Below are 18671 nucleotides of genomic sequence, written 5' to 3'. Positions count from 1 at the left end.
GAGAAGTTTCTGGCAAAAAAACAGAAATTTTTCTGTGCCTTTGTAGATCTACAAAAAGCATACGACCGAGTCGACAGGAAAAAGCTATGGAAGGTGTTGTCCAAGTATGGAGTGAATACGAATCTGACTCAGGCAATTGCGTCTCTATATGAGGGAAGCATTGCATGTGTTAGGGTGAACGGTGGTTTTACGGAGTGGTTTGATATCACAAAAGGTGTTAAACAAGGCTGCGTAATGTCACCGTAGTTATTCAATCTATACATGGATAATTGTATGCAAGAATTGAAAGAGGTGGGATTGGGCGCGAATTTGAGTAATCTGAAAGTATGTTGCCTGTTGTATGCTGATGATGCGGTGCTGATTGTATGAATGATCTGCAGTCTCTCGTGTCTAGGATGAACGAAGTATGCGTGAATAATGAGTTAATGATGAATGTAAGTAAGTCTAAAGTAATGGAGTTTGAAAGAGAGAGTACGAAAACAGTGTGCAATATAGCTGTGAATGAGGAATACTTGGAGCAGGTGGATGAGTTTGTGTATTTAGGAAGCATGTTTACGAGAGATGGGAAGGCTGACAGAGATATTGAAAGAAGAGTAAATGCAGGTAACTCCATTAATGGAGGACTGAACGCAGTTGGCGCTAAAAAAAATTGTCCAAAGATGCGAAGTTAGCAGTCCACAATGGAGTGCTGGTACCTACCCTGATGTATGGAAGTGAGGCATGGAACTGGCAAGGAAAGGATGAAAGTAGATTGAATGCTGTTGAAAGGAGATGCCTGAGGCGTATGTGTGGTAAAACCATGTATGATCGTGTGAGGAATGTGGATATCCGCAAAGAGTGCAAGGCTGATGTAAGCGTAGTGAGTAAGATCAAGAAAGGGACGCTTAGATGGTTTGGGCATGTAGATCGAATAAGCGAAGAAAGGAGTGTAAGGATAATATACGATGCAAATGTGAATGGTAGCAGAAGTCGGGGACGCCCGAGGAAGACATGGCACGACCAAGTGAATCAGATACTTGAGTCGGGAAATGTCAAGAGTCAGAACAATAGAAGAATATGTATGAGACGATGTATGAATGTGAATGAGGCAAGGAGTGTGTGCCAAGACCGAGTTGTTTGGCGGTCCGTCCTCTCTGCCTACCCCTGCGGGGAAACGGCGTGATTGTTAGTTAGTTAGATTTATTTTTTCTACCTTCTTCTTCTTCAATAAAGTATTGCGTATTCACATTTTTATCTAACCTTATTTATAATTCTAGAAAAGGTACATTAAAATAGTTATGGACATATGTACCTACAGCTACTAACTAACAAGCACCTTATTTTTCTCGCAGTACAAGGCGGCGTACCGGCACCAATTATAGATCCGTAAAATAATAAAGAATATATAATTAAAATTATATTCTTAAAAAATATAGGAAAGCGTGTTGAATATTGGGGTACCGGCTCGAAAATATGAATTTTAAGCAGGTACTTATTTAGAAATGAGATCCCTAAAGCGTATGTATGGTAAAACCATGTATGATCGTGAGAGAACTATGGAGATACGCGAAGAATGCAAGGCTGACGTAAGTGTAATTAGTAAGATTAAGAAAGGAACGATCAGATGGTTTGGTCATGTAGAGTGAATGTCAATGGTAGAAGAAGTGAACTAGATACTTGGGTCGGGCCATGTCAATAGTCATAGAAGAGTTTGTATCAGACAGTGTATGAATGTGGATGAAGCAGGGAGCGTGTGCCAAAATCGAGTTGTTTGGCGATCTGTCCCCTCTGCCTACCCCTGTGGGAAAATGGCATGCTGGCTAGTTTATGACTTTAGAATATAATTTCAAGATGTCATGGAAAATTTAAATTTTGTATCACTACAGACGTAGGTACCTAATACAAGAGTAATTTTTTGTTTGTATTGAATTTAGTAAGCAGTAGGTATTCAAATTGTAATTTCCGTTCACAGATAGTGAGAATAAATAGTAACACTTTTTCCGTGTAAAATTTTTATTATTTTTTTAAATCTCCACAGCATTAATTCATTTGCAGAAGAGTAAATTCGCCTCGTATTACCGAATTGGTAACTTTCAATCTTCCGTTTTGTCAACTCCGTTCGTTCAGTGTGTGGCTGATTTTACTGTGACTTCCGCTCTCGCTATCGCTCCCACTCTCACTTTCACCACCCACCACATAGCAAATGTAACAACTTTGAATAGGTGAGATATTTGTCTTATTTTAATCGTATGCCGGTTCGGTCGTTTATATCCATTGCATTACCGCAGACTGCCAAGATGAGTAGCAAACATCTAAGAAAAGGTAAATATTCTTATAATTTAATGCTTATTTGTTAAAATAAACACGTTCCATTAATGATGAGACAGTTTTTAACATCTGACTTATGTCAGATTTGACATTTGAAAACTTTGTTTTGAAATATGCAAAACTGTTATGTTCGGTAATAATAATAATATTTTAACAACATAGGTTAAGACGTAACCGGGCGTTGATTTTTCCATACAAACGTAGTCCCCAATTATCTTTCTGGATTTTAACCCTAGAGCAAATATTTTTTTAACATAAAATAGATATCGGCGACTTGCGTGTCGGTACGTTTTGTTTTTTTTTTAAATTGCTTCTTATAGAAGTTATGACCTTCCTAAAATCAATAAAATTGCCTGATTTAAACGCAGTCAAAAGACGTTCAGTCTACAAACCACACAATATATTTTGAAAAAAAGCAAAACGGTCCGACATAGAATAGTTTCTTCTTATGTAGTAGGTAAAAAAAAAATTGAAAATCGGTTAACTTTTGAAGGAGAAAAACGGGAAATACAAAACCTCGATTTTGAAGATTTCATTTAGGTATTTGTAGCCCGAGCTGCATGTGTCCCTTTCGCTCAGTATTCGTGAGGTAATGGTCGGGGGGACAGGGTTTAGATAAATACGTATGTATTTGTGCGAAGTGATGTCACGTAGTCATAAATCGATATTCGATATTCTAGTGTTGTGTTGTCCCAAGTAATCGATGTTTTTTATTATTTTTTCCGTTTGGTCACTTTTGTGTTTGTTTGGTGAAGTATTCCGATATTCTTACTTTAATTTCATATGTTTACGTAAAATAATATCTGTAAAAAAAAAACATCCGTTACGGCCAGACCGACTCCGAGGTGATTTCGTTCCGTATTGCCAATATGGATACAAAACACTCAAATGGATATTTTTTTTAAAATAACTTTTGGGTAACTAGCATAATATTATAATTCTTCAATAACTCATAATGTATATTGTTATTTAACTTCTATTTCGACAAATAAATATACAGCAAAGTGATGTAGCGTAGTATATCGAATTGTGTTGGTGCACTAGTGTTGTCTTTTCCCGAGTTATTGATATATTTTATTAGTTTTTTTTTGGTTTAGTGACTTATTTCGAGTATACCATACCTGCCGATCTTACTAAAATTGGACCAAATTCAATTTGTATACGTCAAGTACTATAATAATTTTCAATTTGGGAGGTGGTTATGGGTACCGCCGCCCCGGGAACGATTTATTGGATAACCTCTGTCATAGGTCACCCCAAGTGGTTCGCTACGTTTGGTGACTTATGCAGGGGTGCCCGGGTGCATGGGGGTGAGGATTGTCCGGGTCTTGGCGATATATGCATCGGTCCGCCAGTTGCGTGGCAGGCCGGATCGGGAGACCAGTCTAAACGCACGCTCAAGTCGCGACGCGACTGAGATGAGTTAGCAGCAAGAAGCCACCTGACTATTGTATGTGCGCGCTCAAGTTGAGACGCGACTTATTTGGACGAGTATTATAACAAAACCCTGTAGCAACCCGATACAGAATTTGGTCGTAACACGGACATGTACCTAGCATGAAAGTCAAAAAATCCTCAACTTACAATGAATAAAGATTTTTTTTTTAAATATATATTTTTAAAAAGATGCCATTTGCGTGGTGACTGTTATAACAAAACACAGTAGGAAAAGTTGCGCCGTTTAGTCATGACATTTTCTATTATTTTCGAGTTACATGGATATTTAAATACTAGTTCATTTTTACTCATGATCCGATTTTCAGAACCCCGACATGTCTGGAGGTAGAGTGGAAAAAAATGGAGGTTTCCTCCACACCATCCGATTTGCAGTGTGGTGATTGGCAAGGGTGTTATGGCTTTCATGTCATTTTCAAAATTTCAACGAATGGCATTGGCGTTGGCTCTATTAACAAAACACAATAATAAGATTCGTAAAACAAAATAGTGAACAAAAATTTGCAATATTATATCGAAAATTGGTCACTTGCGATGTTTATGTGGTAAAAATTGGTCATTTTGGCCAAATAAACATCGCAAGGGAATTAAAACCTGTTGATTTCAGGAATTTTACTAAAATAAAAAATAAATATTTTATTTTAATACTTTTCCCTGTCTCAAACAACTTGAATGGTTTAGTTAAGTTTTGATAAACAAAAAAGATAACTATCTGTCCAAACAAGTATTTTATATTATTTTTAATTGATTAATTTAGCAAAACGACACAAATTAATTTAATAAAATTTACTTGCGCACGCCGCGACCTGCGGATTCGTAGCCAAGAGCCTTACCCTTCAACCACGGAGGCAGTTCAAATGTACGCACCTACATATTTTAGTAGGTGTACCTATATGGGTAGTAAATTTTTTTTTAATTTTTAAAAGAAAGACAAACATTCCCTGGTTACGAATAACCTAACATTTGAAAAACTCCTACTACCACCACACTAAGCGTAAGGTTTTGCTTGTGTTGTGATGGAGAACTTAGCCAGCCGAGGAATCGAACATGGGACGCCCGGGTGGGACCCAAACGCGATGCCCACTCAGCCACTGACCGGTCAAGTAAGTAAGAGCAATACAATTAATTAGTAGTACATTATTTTGATGTATCTCACAAGGTTTAGCCAGCGTTAGCAATTTAAGCGCCCGAAAATATATTTTAAATCACTTGATTACACAATGACGTTCCTCTACTTTTTATAAATATAATACATATTTATAAATTACGTGTGTAAACCTTTCGGAAGAAAATCTTTAAATGATAGTGAAAATCCTATCAAAATCCATTTGGCCGAGATTATACGCCGAGACAAAAACAGTAACGGAGAAATAAGTCGGAAAGATACATGACACATGACGAAGGACGGATGACGGGAGATGCGGGGCGGGAGTAATAATAATAGGCGAGCGTAACATGCACACACACACTCTTAGTTACAATTTACAATTCAGTGCCGGCAACCCGGGCGTTTATTTATTATTAGTTATGTACATACATGATTTTTCTCCTTACCCTCCTTACCCTTACCCTCCTCACTAGACAAACAAGTTGGGTGGGTACCTACACATCGGTAGCGCGCTCGCTGAGCAGAGTGAAATAGCAAGTGATTTTTAAAATACCTATTGTTCAAATTTCTCAGCGCCCGGGTTTCCTCTTTACTTATTATCTTATTAATTTTCAGTGTTCTTACTTGGTTCTTGCGAGAATGCAGTAAGAATAAATTATGCTGGTACTTAATTATTGATTTTTTCCTTATTTAACCACGAATACGTATGTTTTGCTCGTTATAAAACTAAATTAATTATTTGCTTGTAACGTGTAATCTGCCAAAATTCAGACATAAATTGCATTTCGAAATTTGACCTGCACTATCTGGTACAACCTATACAACCAATAAATTTCTAACTAATATTACTATTCCTCGCTGGCTAAGTCCTCCATCACAACACAAGCAAAATTTTCCGCTTGCTGTGGTGGTAGTAGGAGATTTTCAAATCCTGTCAGGTTATTCGTAACCCGGGGATGTTAGTCTTTATTTAAAAAAAAAAAACAATAAATAAATTTAACAAAAACCTAACTGTAACTTCTTAATTTAACTATATGCATATTAAACTGCAAAATGGGGGCCCTAGCACAGGCAAAGCATCCAGTGAGGCCCACCATATTTCCATTATTACTTTTATTTTGCAAATAGTTGTGAATTTACATATTTACAGATAGTTTAAAAAACTCAAAATAATCCAGATTAAAGCAATGGGACACATTTTGAAATGTAATAAATAAAATCAATTTGATATAATGAGTGATGGTAAATATTGTACAGAAAATAGGGACACGGTTAATACGCACTTTTTAGAAAAAATCACTGTGTATCAGTCAGATAACAATAAGAAATAAGTATTTCAGTTTACGAAAATGGAAAATAATGCATTTTAGTAGCTATTTCGAAAAAAACTGATAATATTGCGTCTTTTCTTCGCGTCATGTTTTGACATAATAATTTTAAATTGTTTTTTTAGACTAGTTATTTTCTTATTTATTTATATTTTAATTAAACCAAAACTGACAACCAAAGAACTTATTTAAGGGTCATATTTTGGTAAACAAGAGAAGAAGAAAAAACTAACATTTAAACTTCCACATCAATAACAATGACCGCCAAGTAACAATGGGTTTTAATTTTAACGAAATAATTAAGAAAAACGCAAAAATTTCCGTTTTTAACGAAATAGCAACTAAAATTGCATTCATTTCCGTAAACTGAAATACTTAATTCTCATTATTATCTAAGTACTAAAGTGTCCATATTTTCTGTATATTTTTTACCGAAGTGATTTTCATGATTAAAAACATTTATTTTAAACAAATGTCACTACACCTTAAATGAATACCTTACTTAAATTAAATAGGTACCTCTATTTTTTTTTTACATATATTGGTTTACATGTAATTGTTGGGTTATGTAATATAATGTGTATTTGTTGGGTAAGCTGGAAGAAATAGGATGTAACCAATACAATGTGTGCAATAAATATTTTTTGTAATTTTTGAATTTTATTATTAATATAATAATTTTATTAAAATAAATTTGCTTATTTTTATAATAAATTTATTCATTATTGTATATATTTTTAACATATAAACCGAATCGGTTTCGGTTCACCGTGAATCATCATCAGGGTTATAGAAAATATTATTATACCATGGCAATATTTTTTTATATAAATAACCCTGATGAAGTTCGTTTTATTTATTAAAAATATATGCAATAAAGAGGTATTAAAAAACTAAAAAGGGTTCACTACATATGAAAATGTATTATTAATATGCTGGCTTATAAATAGAGTATTTGATTATATTAACCTGATACGATTTTAGTTATGTACCCACATCCTACATTTAAATTTAATATCTATCTCATGACTTATGTTTTTTATAAGGATCGGTGGTGCCACCCTTCACCGGGAAACTGCGCGTATACAGCATGAGGTTCTGCCCGTACGCCCACAGAACCATCCTGGTGCTGAACGCCAAGAAGTTGGACTACGAAGTAGTCAACATCGACCTCGAGAAAAAACCCGAATGGCTGACCTCTAAAAGACCTCTTGGTAAAAAAAAAAACACTTATAATAATAATAATCTGAAGTTCTGATCTGGATTTAGTGCAGATTATATTCATATATTAATATGTTATCGATAATATTAATATGTTATCGGTGCTGCAGGTATGGAAAATTATAGATAAGATAAACTAATTGCACATCATAGGAGCAATTTTCCACTTTGATTTTGGGTTCGATAACATTATAAATACAATATATTAGGTGCTTGAAACTTGTGAAAAACTTTTTTATTTATTTGTTACTTCACTTGGTAAACGAATGATAAAAGTTACTTGTTTCGCGTTAGTTACATAATATTGAAATAGATAATATATTTTATGATAACAGATAAATGATGCATTTGATATTCCAAAATTTGCTTGCATTGATAAGATTTAGGATTTCATTAATTTCAGGACAAATCAGGATTTATTTTTGTGCAGAAATTCTGGGAATAACTACTTAATGTATTCCTCACTACCCAAAATACTAATGGAGGGAAATAATTATGCCAAGTCGGTGGACATCTTCAATTTATTACTAAATAAATACAAACAATTGTTACTGAAGCAGTTCAGTTATGCATAATCTTGTATAATTTTGACATGTCCAATGTGAAAGGCCCTAAAAAGGGTATCAATAATTAAATACATGGTATAACATAGAGCAATGCCGCTGAAAGTGCACTTATAACCTCTCTTTTGGTAACAAGCGTCACTTACAAGAGTCCCAACTCTGCGTAGCCAGTGAGACCATGGCATCCCCGATTAGGGATATGTTGTGAGGCTGAAGGGAGAAGGGAGGGAAAGAAAATGTGGAAGAGAAGTTCCTGACTATTCATATCTGGTCATTGCCAACTGTTGATGGCTTTGGCAAGCTTAGTTTAACTATCCTGTCTGTACTGGACACCTACGCCAGTGACACACGTGTTAATGTACAGCAATTATTCTTATCTCTAAACAGGATGCATGAGAGCATTAAGGAACCGAAAAAAATAACTAAATTTTAATTACTACGGTTAAATCCCATTTGAAACATGATACGTGTCCGGTGATAAGCTTCAAAAAGGGATTCGGCGTCGTTAGATACGTGATAACAGTAAATATTCATTTCCTTAATTATTTTAATGATTATGTCCATCCACCTGCTGTCCGTTACACTTTCTGTTCAACATTCTTTTCATAAATTTATTGGGACATAATAATATGTACTTGCTATCTCAACTTACTATTCTGTCCCGATGATTTTCATTGGATTGATTTCCAAGCATTTCATTATTGTTCTACATTGCCATTGTAGGAAAGGTGCCATCTCTTGAAATTGAAGAAAACGTTGTCATTTACGAGAGTCGGATTACTGCGGAATATCTGGAGGACAGGTACCCTCACCCGAAGCTGGTCTCCTCGGATCCCCTGAGGAAGGCTCAGGACAAGCTCATTGTGGAAAACTTCAGTGCGGTAAAAAGCTCTTGACTCAATAGAGCTTGAATTAATTAATTAACAGATGATTCATGCTAAAAAGAATCTAGAAATAAACAGATTACGACTAGTTGTTGTAATAATGAGATGTTTATAGAGTTAGGAATTTATAGCATATTAAAAATTGACTTGGATATATTTCTTTCAGTACCTATAGTTTCCATAAAAAATAGATGAACACAAGAAATGTGATGTACGAGTGTTTTATGATCCAAAAGTCTGACCATCGCATTACATTGGCGGTAATTATTTGCTTAAATTTCACATGCAGAACTGTGTTTGATCCTCATTGGTTTCGATCAAATGTGATGGCGATATACAATCTTAGAAAAGTGTAAGAGAGACAGAGGCTAAGTGAGTGGTGACAATGGTTGCCATTAAATCTGCAAAACATTTCTAGTATTCTTCTTTTTTCTTTATTATTATGTTTTTACCTGTGGCTGAATAACTACTCATTAATATATTTAAAAGCTAGGTTTGGTATTACGAGTAAGGGTGCCCGCTAACGAGAGACCTTACTTGCGGCAACATTTTCGTCACAGTTGTCGGCTTCGAATTGAATGCGTACACGAGAGACTTTATTTGCGGCAACTAAATATGTATAAGGCGATATAAATATGTACAAAAACACTACCATATCGCTTATGTATGGGTAGTAAGTACTTGATGGAAATATGGTAGTATGTGTAAAATTTGAATTCAGAACAGTCTCCGAAGACTTTAGATGTAATCATTCAGCCGCGGAGAAAGTTGCGGCAACCGCAACTAAAAATTTTCTCGTGTGCGCTGTACACGTGTACGGCATATGGAGTTGCCATGGGGGCATGGCAACTCCATATGCCGTAATGGATTTTTATTCCCGCAACTGTCTCGGCAACTAAAGTCTCTCATCCGCGGGGGCTCTAAGATATAAGTGGTAATAAACAACTCACTTATATTTTTATTGATAATGGCATGAACGCAATTGAGGAAGGGAAACAAAGATGGTTTGGATATGAAGGGAGTTTCGATATAGAAAGATTTATCAGGAGAATATTATATGCATATTTACAGGAAGAAGAAGTAATAAGCAATTTATTTACGTCGAGTTTGGGTACTGTTACTCCGGGAACCATTTATTGGATAACCAACATCTCTGCTATATGTCACCCCAAATGGTTCGCTACGTTTGGTGATTTAGAAGGAGTACCCGGGTTCATCGGGTGAGGTGTGTTCAGAATGCGCCTGCTCACCACCTGCGTGTGGTGCCAGATCGGGAGAGGTTTTCCAACTGGTCTCTCAACCCATCACCTTGCGATAATCACTCCTAGATACACAGATCCCTAGATTCCTACCAACCCCTCATACCTTTTTCCTTCCTAGAACTTCTTCTCCTTCCTCTCCTTCCTCTCACTCAGCATCCCCAAGACTATATCATATATCCCATATATATCAAGAGTTGATATGAGAATAGAATTGTATTTATGAAACGATCTCAGCGCCCTTGGGGTGATTTTTCACAAAAACGGCTCTATATAAATTAGCCAAATATTATTATGAATAATTTTTTTTTCTATTCATTTAAACGCCCATAGGGCTTTTACATACAATGCAATTATGTTTTTTTAAATACAATAACAATAAATAGTTTACATAATATATGAGAATATACAGATTACATAAAATATAAGATTTAACAATGCATAGGTTAACAAAATATAGGTAACATGAAACAAGAGTTTACGAAACGTAGGTAACATGAAGTTTAAGTAAATGAAATAAAAATATATTATTTGCCAATATCCTCCAAATCAATTGAATGAAAAGGGATGAAATTGTTGTTCACATTAGCCTATAAACTATGTAACTTTAATTAACAATCTCTATTACGCAAGATTAGGCTAAGAATCGACAAAAAGTCTAATAGAAAAACATTTAGTTTAGTATTATAATATCAAACCAAGTATCACAATAAACATTAAACTAAGTATTATAATATTGAACTAAGTATTACAATATTAAGTCAAGTATTATAATATTAAACAAAGTACTATAATATTAAGTAAAGTATTATAATATTAAACTAAGTATTATAATATTTATTTATTTATTTATTTAAACGTATTTTGTAGAGTAGTAGAAATAGTTCGCATACTCCGTTTAATGTTTGCCAAGTTCATATTTGACATACAGATTTGATAATAATTAGCCCAGTCAATGAAGGGAAAAAAAGACCCAATGTCGGAACTAATTCCCCGGAAGCTGAATTTTTCACAGATTTTAGAAGACCTTTAGACATGTATTTTTACAAAAGTCCCCGACTTTCCCCTTTGTGCTTCCTTCCCCACCCCCTCTTGAATATATTTTTCAAAGCCTTTCGGAATACGCTAATATCTCACTAATGGTTTTATAAAATCAGATTATTTATTTTTTGTTTAGTTTTTAATTAAATATTCTAAAATATTGTATTTTTTCATTTTTGCGAGAAAAGCTATACAATCGCTACAATTTATTAGTAAAGGAAAAATATCAGTTTTTAAAATAGTATTTCAGAATATATTTGCACATAACTTTTTTCTGAGCCTGTTAACGAAAAAAATAAATCAACAAAACTTGTAGACAATACTTTTACCTATAAAATAATGTATATAGTGATGGGTTTTAATTTATAATAAGGCACTTAGGCTGTTAATAAGGAGCACGGCGTGCGGCGGCTCGAACGCGCAGCGGTTCGCGGCGCAGCGAGAAATTACAAAAACCTATGGAAAGTAATGATTATTTCATGTGTTTGCTTTTTTTATAACAAATTCATTTAACGTTGAAGAGTTTTATTGTTATTTACCAGTTTTAGTTCGGAGGTTAGGGGTTAATGAAGCGCTTTCATTATCCACCAACCGCCGTGCCCCTGTCTGGCTAAACAGTCATATTATGTTGAATGATTGTTTGTTACTTATTATTTAAATAAAGTTATGTGAAATAAGCCAAAAATACCTACAACAGCGTGGGACTACCCTTTCACAACATTAAAATATTGCAGACCTTATGTTATGGCGAAGTTCTAAAAAATCTTTTGTGGAAATTCTCACTTGTTTTATTATGTGCACCTATCAACAATAAAATACCGAAACAACAAATCACTTAAAATAGTGCATAAATCTAAAATGGTTTAAGCGTTTTAAAATATAGGTAGGTACATCTAAAAATATTATAATGACAAAACGGTGTGTAAATTATATTATATACCTACTTATCAATATTATCTATGACAAAATTAGGAAAATATTCAAATAATTTTCTAGTCAAGAGAGTCTTCCATTTATTCGTCATACTGGGGTGTTTTCAGACATGATAATCCGTTACGGTTGTAGCACATGGCAGAGCAGGTAAATCCAGATTTTCTGCAGCCACAGTAATTTCCACATCCAGACCTGCAGGAACAGGACACCATATAAAGAAGGTCATCAGGAGCAAATGGTTTCAAAAATTTCTTCTTTCCACCATTTTCATTTACATTTTCGTACCTCCATCCCCAGTTTATAGAGTTTACTTTGTTTGCTAACCAAAACTGTACTTGCAAATAAACTCTCAACAAATGTTGATGACACGATTCTGAAGTCGGTGGTAGTTTTGCCAAGTCAAATTTAGATTTAAAAGCTGATTTTGTCGTTAGTCTGGTAAACTTATAGTATCGAACTTCGTTTCAATTAGAGTAGCTACCAAGACCATACATGGCGAGAGCGAATTTTTCTCCATTTTGCAACAAGTTCTCTTCAGTTGGATCTTTTTCCAGAAATGCCTCAGCAGCGCGTTTTGCTTCGGGATTGTTTTTCATAAAATCAACAGCTTTTATCTTTCCTAACCCATATAAAGATGGGGTCGTATCACAGCCCGTAATGGCATGGGTAAATAGAATGTGTTTTTGAATATCTTTATGTAACATTATAGGTTTCTCTATGACGTAGAAAGTTCTTGAAGGGGCCTTTCCACCAACATCTTTACAGAAAAAAATAGATTATCCTTCAGGTGCAAGACTCACAAGTAATACCAAAAGATCACTATCCGTGGCAACAACAATCACTTTAGAGAAGATGTTGAGTTTTTCGATGCCAGTTAGTACAATGTCAATATCGGCATCACCTGTGGCCGTGACTGTTTTCAAACCAGATTCACTAAATTCATGACACAGTGCTTCATCATTATTTTTGTTGGTTTTCTTATTAGATAAAAAAGCTTCCTTCTTAGTCAAAAAACGTGTAGTGAAGTTTAATTCAATATCGCACGATGAGTTGTTAGCCGACCTTCGTCTTTGCTCTTCATATTTTACAGTTGGTTCTTCAGGGTATCCATTGAAAACGACAATAGAATTTTTGCCAAATTTAGTATGGACGAAACGTGAGCATGATTTAATGATGTCTCCGTAAGTAGTTTAAGTTTGCCAAACAACAGAGTGTAGGAGGTATCCCCCATCGATGACTATTGCAGCATTTTCCAAATCAACTTCTTCATGAATACTTTCGCTAAATACTTTAACCATACATAATTTTGTTCCTTTACGAAGGGAGACTTCATCAAAAATAGAAGGGGTCTTGAAGCCAATTCATATCCTAAGTAGGTCTAAAGCTTGCTAGGACTATCACTAATGCACAGTATTCTGTTAAATAGCTGCTGGGGGTTTACTGCAACTTGTCTCGTCCGAACAGTTGCGGATTTGAATCTTGCTGGGTAGTCACCATGTCTTTCCTTTTCAGTCGTATATCTCCAAAATAACATTCTTTCATTTTTTGCATAGCTGCCAGGCCCACCTCATAAGCGTTATCACAATTGACACTATTATCTGAAATAAACCCTAAAGATAAAGACACCAGTTCCCCCGAAAGCTTGGTGAACGGACTGTGCTGTCTTAGCCATGATGGATATTTTCCTATATCCAGCTCATCCCTTTTCTTCCGTGATTCGCGCAGCTCAACATGCTGTTCAGTAAAATTAAATTCTATACCGATGCATTCTTCAATGCTCTCTTGCACTTTCACGCAGTAAGTGGTTCCAAGTTTCCACTTTGACAAAGCGTCGTCAGTGATTCCGCGCTCAAGTGTCGAACCTCCTACTGACTTCATTGGTCGCATGAGACACTGCTCGATGATCATGTCCGTCCACGTACCGGACCAATATCTGTCGCTTCTTCTTATTTTAAAGTACCCGTTTTCAGTGAATAGTTTATATTCTTCTTTAGTTATTCTTGATTTGAGTTGCAACATACTTTGAACGTACATATGTGCTGATTTTGCGTATGGTAAATGTCCTGCCGGGTGGAAAAATGGAAGCATATCAACAATAGTATTTAGGTGCATTTTCCGATTCCCGGACTTCTCTGCAAATATAAATCTAAGCATGAGGTCGATACAATGTAGAAAGTAAAGCCACAACTTGGCAGTCCTACTCGATGATTCCTTAATCCTGTCTTCACTTGCTTCAGTATATGGAATCGTCTCTTTTAGATTGTCATCATTATTAACATCCTTCATATTTTTTTCCACGTAACTAAATCTTGATACATATTTTCTATTTGTCTTAATTTCCCTTCAATATCTCAGTATTCTTCTCTCATTACGTGGACTTGTCTCTTGAGACGCTGCTGTTAAAGTGTAGGCTCCGTTTGCCCGAGAATATTCATGTCCATGGAGCATGTGGGTTACTGTTGAGGACGCGTAAACTGATTCGCATAAATTTCCCACATACCTTTATTTAAATAATAAGTAACAAACAATCATACAACATAATATGACTGTTTAGCCAGACCGTGGCACGGCGGTTGGTGGATAATGAAAGCGCTTCATTGGGCAGGGGAAAATATTTATATTACCCCCCCTCCCCTCCGAACTAAAACTGGTAAATAACAATATAACTCTTCAACGTTAAATGAATTTGTTATAAAAAAAGCAAACACATGAATAAATCATTATTTTCCTTAGGTTTTTGTAATTTCTCGCTGCGCCGCGAACCGCTGCGCGTTCGAGCCGCCGCGCGCCGTGCTCCTTATTAACAGCGTACGTGCCTTATTATAAATTAAAACCCATCATTATATACATTATTTTATAGCTAAAAGTATTGTATACAAGTTTTGTTGATTTATTTTTTTTCGTTAACAGGCTCAGAAAAAAGTTATGTGCAAATATATTCTGAAATACTATTTTAAAAACTGATTTTTTTCCTTTACTAATAAATTGTAGAGATTGTATAGCTTTTCTCGCAAAAATGAAAAAATACAATTTTCCAGAATGACTAATTAAAAACTAAACAAAAAATAAATAATCTGATTTTATAAAACCGTTAAGGAGATATTAGCGTATTCCGAAAGGCTTTTAAAAATATATTCAAGAGGGGGTGGGGAAGGAAGCACAAGGGGGAAAGTCGGGGACTTTTGTAAAAATACATGTCTAAAGGTCTTCTAAAATGTTTATAGGCTGATAGACATTCAGTACCGTTAGTGTTCACGCAATATTTATTCCCTGCACTGTGTAGTCGGTTTATTACTGAATTTATTTCTGCTTTGGTACCTGGAATGTTACAATGGTAAGGTACCTTCTGACGAACCGTTCTACTAGGCACATGAAAGTCGATCAACCTAAGGAGTTCAGGAGAGTCAAACATGTTATTAACAATTTTATAAAGAAGAAAGAGATAAATGTGAATGCCAGGAGTGTATAGCAAGACTTTTTCGAGTATGCGGCGTTCTATCCTCCCTACGTACCCCATGTAGGGAAATTGATTAGTTGGTTAGTTATAACTGTTATAAGTTTTCACAAGACAGCATGGGTAAAATCAACTAATATTAATGAATATCCAAATAGAATGTGTAAAAAATAGACTTTTCCAGTTGACAGTTGTGTTCCACAAAGCCGTGAGGGAGAAGGACGAAGTGAACGAGGCCCTGATCTCCCAGTTCTACCGGGGTCTGGAGGCCCTGCAGAGGGAACTAACCAAGCGCGGGGGCAAGTTCTTGGGCGGAGCGGCTCCCGGGATTGTGGACTACATGATCTGGCCGTGGTTTGAACGCTTCGGTGTACTACCCATGTTAGGTGAAACGCGTTTCAACATAGATGAGTCAAAATTCAGTGGACTTGTAAGTAAATTACCAATTCATACATAATTTATGCTTAATTTTATAGGGTTTTTAATCTCATATTTATAACCTAACTTAAAATTGTTTGTAAATTAATCTAACCTTTAATTTTCTCACATAAATCATAAATCCTATTATACTGTCTCATACGATAAAATACATTTAAACACCATACATACTCATTATGGCAAGCAATCCATTGGTTACGAGGGAAGCAACATATACAATTGCCTCCCAGACGAAATTAAAAATGAAAAAAGTATAGGTACATTTAAAAAAAAATTGCTCAGTTTTATGCTCAATCAACAAAACAATGAAAGTGAATAATATCAGTGTGTAATATATATGTTATTTCTAGTTAAATAAGTGAATAAGTGTCTTTTATCTAGAATAAAAATAAAAATAAAAATAAAAAAAACTCATAATATATATGAGCTTTGCATATTTAAACATATTGCTCGCATGCATTCCTATTGGAGTCCGAGGCCATGTCCACATATATTATGAGAGTATATGACTCGTGTGAGATTAGCATTATACTCACATTTTATGTAAAAGCTCCTTGGACTTGTGTACAAATTAATATTAATTAATTAATTATTATAGTGTGTTCCGTATTTTTCAATAAGAAAAAATGGAATAGAAGACGGTTTCGGGTTGTTCTACTAGATAATTATTATCAAAAATTCCTTTCCGCCAAACGATTCATTAAAAAAAATATATTTCAGAATGCCTGGATTGAGGCCATGAAGCAGGACCCCGCAGTAATCCCTCACTTCCTGGACGTGGACATTCATTTCAAATACTTACAATCCAGAATCATCGATCAACCTAACTACGATATGCTTGAAAAGTAAAACAGAGATTTATGAAATACTTCTTTAGGTATATTTTCTTACCTGTCAAACATAAGTGCAATTATACTATATTATATTGTGTACTCAGTACTGTCCCTAATACGTATGTTATTATATTATTTGAACATCGATATTGTTTATTTATTTATTTATTTATTTTCATGTTCTCCGTAAAACGGTTATTCACCAATACATTATGGAGAAGATTACAAATTAGACAAAAAGTATAGCAAAACACATAAAAAGGTCAGTTTCACTACTTTGTGACATACGTCAAAAGATAATTGTTAAACTGCCTGTAGGTTACGTTAAAAATGTCGATGGTCAATGCAGACTCGTTGAGCAGTTCAGTCGCTCTGTTGACTGGGGCGTTCTGATAGGCAGAAGTCCTCGCTTTTGGAGCATAAAAAAGGGTATGGGACCTTCCACGAGTATACTTGTCTGGGACATATAAGTTAATCTCTTTCAAAATAGGTGGATTATGTATAGTTCCAGAGATTATCTTAAAAAAATGTTTTCCTAAAAATATTTTTCGGCGGGCTTCTAATGTATTAAGATCGAGCATTCCTGCTAAGAATAAGGATGGATACAGGAAAGGGTAGTACATATATTCCCTCATATATAGGTAACGCATGAATCTCTTTTGTACTTTTTCTATTTCGAGAATATGGTTTTGCTCAGAAGGGGCCCAAATAATGGAGCTATATTCCAAGATACTGCGAACAAGTGCTTCATACGTTCTTCGGATTGCGATTCCGTTGGTAAATGATCTTGAATTACGAAGAACAAATCCAAGCATTTTGTTGGCACGGGAGACAATATCAGATATATGGGATTTGAAAGAGAGATTTGCTTCAAAAATTACGCCAAGGTCTCGAATCTCATTTTTACGTGTTAATTCATGTTTATTAATGTGGTAGGGGAACAGGAATGTATCTTTGGACCTTGTAAATGTAACGACACTGCATTTCTGAATACTGAAGGGTAAGTTGTTCAGTTCCGACCATTTGACAAGAGAATCAAGATCGTTTTGCAGAAGAATGGAATCGATGTAACTTTTGATTGCTTTGAAAAGTTTTATATCGTCAGCAAAAAGGAGATATTTTGAGTGGTTTATAGTGTTGCCAATGTCATTGATGAATAGGAGAAAGAGAAGGGGTCCTAGATTCGATCCCTGGGGAATCCCGGAGTTAGTTTTGTATTCGTGAGAGATATGGTGTCCGTAACTGACATACTGACGACGATTGCGTAAGTAGCTAGCCACAAAAGCGAGGAAATTCTGAGAGAAACCGATGTCACTTAATTTTTTTAATAAAATATCATGGTCGACTTTATCAAATGCTTTCTCGAAGTCTGTATAAATCACATCAACAGGTACAAAATTTTCAAATGAATTATTAATATAGGTAATGAGATTCATAAGATTCGTTGAAGGTGACAGTGTGGGACGAAATCCGTGCTGATTTTCGGTGAGTGCGTGTTTTGTTTGGTTATATATCTGTGAATAAATTATGGTTTCTAAAAGTTTTGCGGGTGCTGACAACACAGCTACAGGTCTGTAATTATCTATTTCTGACTTTTTTCCTTTTTTATGTATAGGCGTTACTTTCGTTAGTTTCCACATTTCCGGAAAGATATTTTTGCGAAGTGATAGGTTAAAAATATGTTTTAGAGGTTGAACAAAATAACTTGCATATCTTTTAAGGATTATAGGTGGAATACAATCTGGGCCGACGGAGTATTTAGGTTTTAGCTTATGGAAAGCTGTAATAATATCGTCATCGTTAATTTCATGAATTTGTACAGGTAAAGAGTTAAATGACGATGAAGC

At 35.1% G+C, this 18671-nt stretch overlaps 1 protein-coding gene across 1 annotated transcript; it reads left to right on the top strand.

Annotated features, from left to right (window-relative positions):
• Positions 1-2276: 2276 nt before the first annotated feature.
• LOC149422795 (pyrimidodiazepine synthase-like) lies at positions 2277-16840 on the top strand. Its single transcript, XM_089634009.1, has 5 exons — positions 2277-2301; positions 7245-7412; positions 8706-8863; positions 15738-15983; positions 16712-16840. The coding sequence occupies exons 1-5, from the start codon at positions 2277-2279 to the stop codon at positions 16838-16840; spliced, it is 726 nt and encodes a 241-aa protein (XP_089490135.1).
• The last annotated feature ends 1831 nt before the right edge of the window (positions 16841-18671 follow it).

This window comes from Hesperophylax consimilis, chromosome 7, assembly GCF_061612785.1.
Source record: "Hesperophylax consimilis isolate HC1 chromosome 7, BYU_Hcon_1.0, whole genome shotgun sequence".
NCBI classification, from domain to species: domain Eukaryota; kingdom Metazoa; phylum Arthropoda; class Insecta; order Trichoptera; family Limnephilidae; genus Hesperophylax; species Hesperophylax consimilis.
This window is presented reverse-complemented; position numbering and strand designations above follow the sequence as displayed.

Coding starts and splice junctions, on each gene's coding strand:
- LOC149422795 (XM_089634009.1), top strand. CDS start 2,277: ATGAGTAGCAAACATCTAAGAAAAG. Junction 2,302..7,244: donor TAGCAAACATCTAAGAAAAG/GTAAATATTCTT, acceptor GTTTTTTATAAG/GATCGGTGGTGCCACCCTTC. Junction 7,413..8,705: donor GACCTCTAAAAGACCTCTTG/GTAAAAAAAAAA, acceptor TTGCCATTGTAG/GAAAGGTGCCATCTCTTGAA.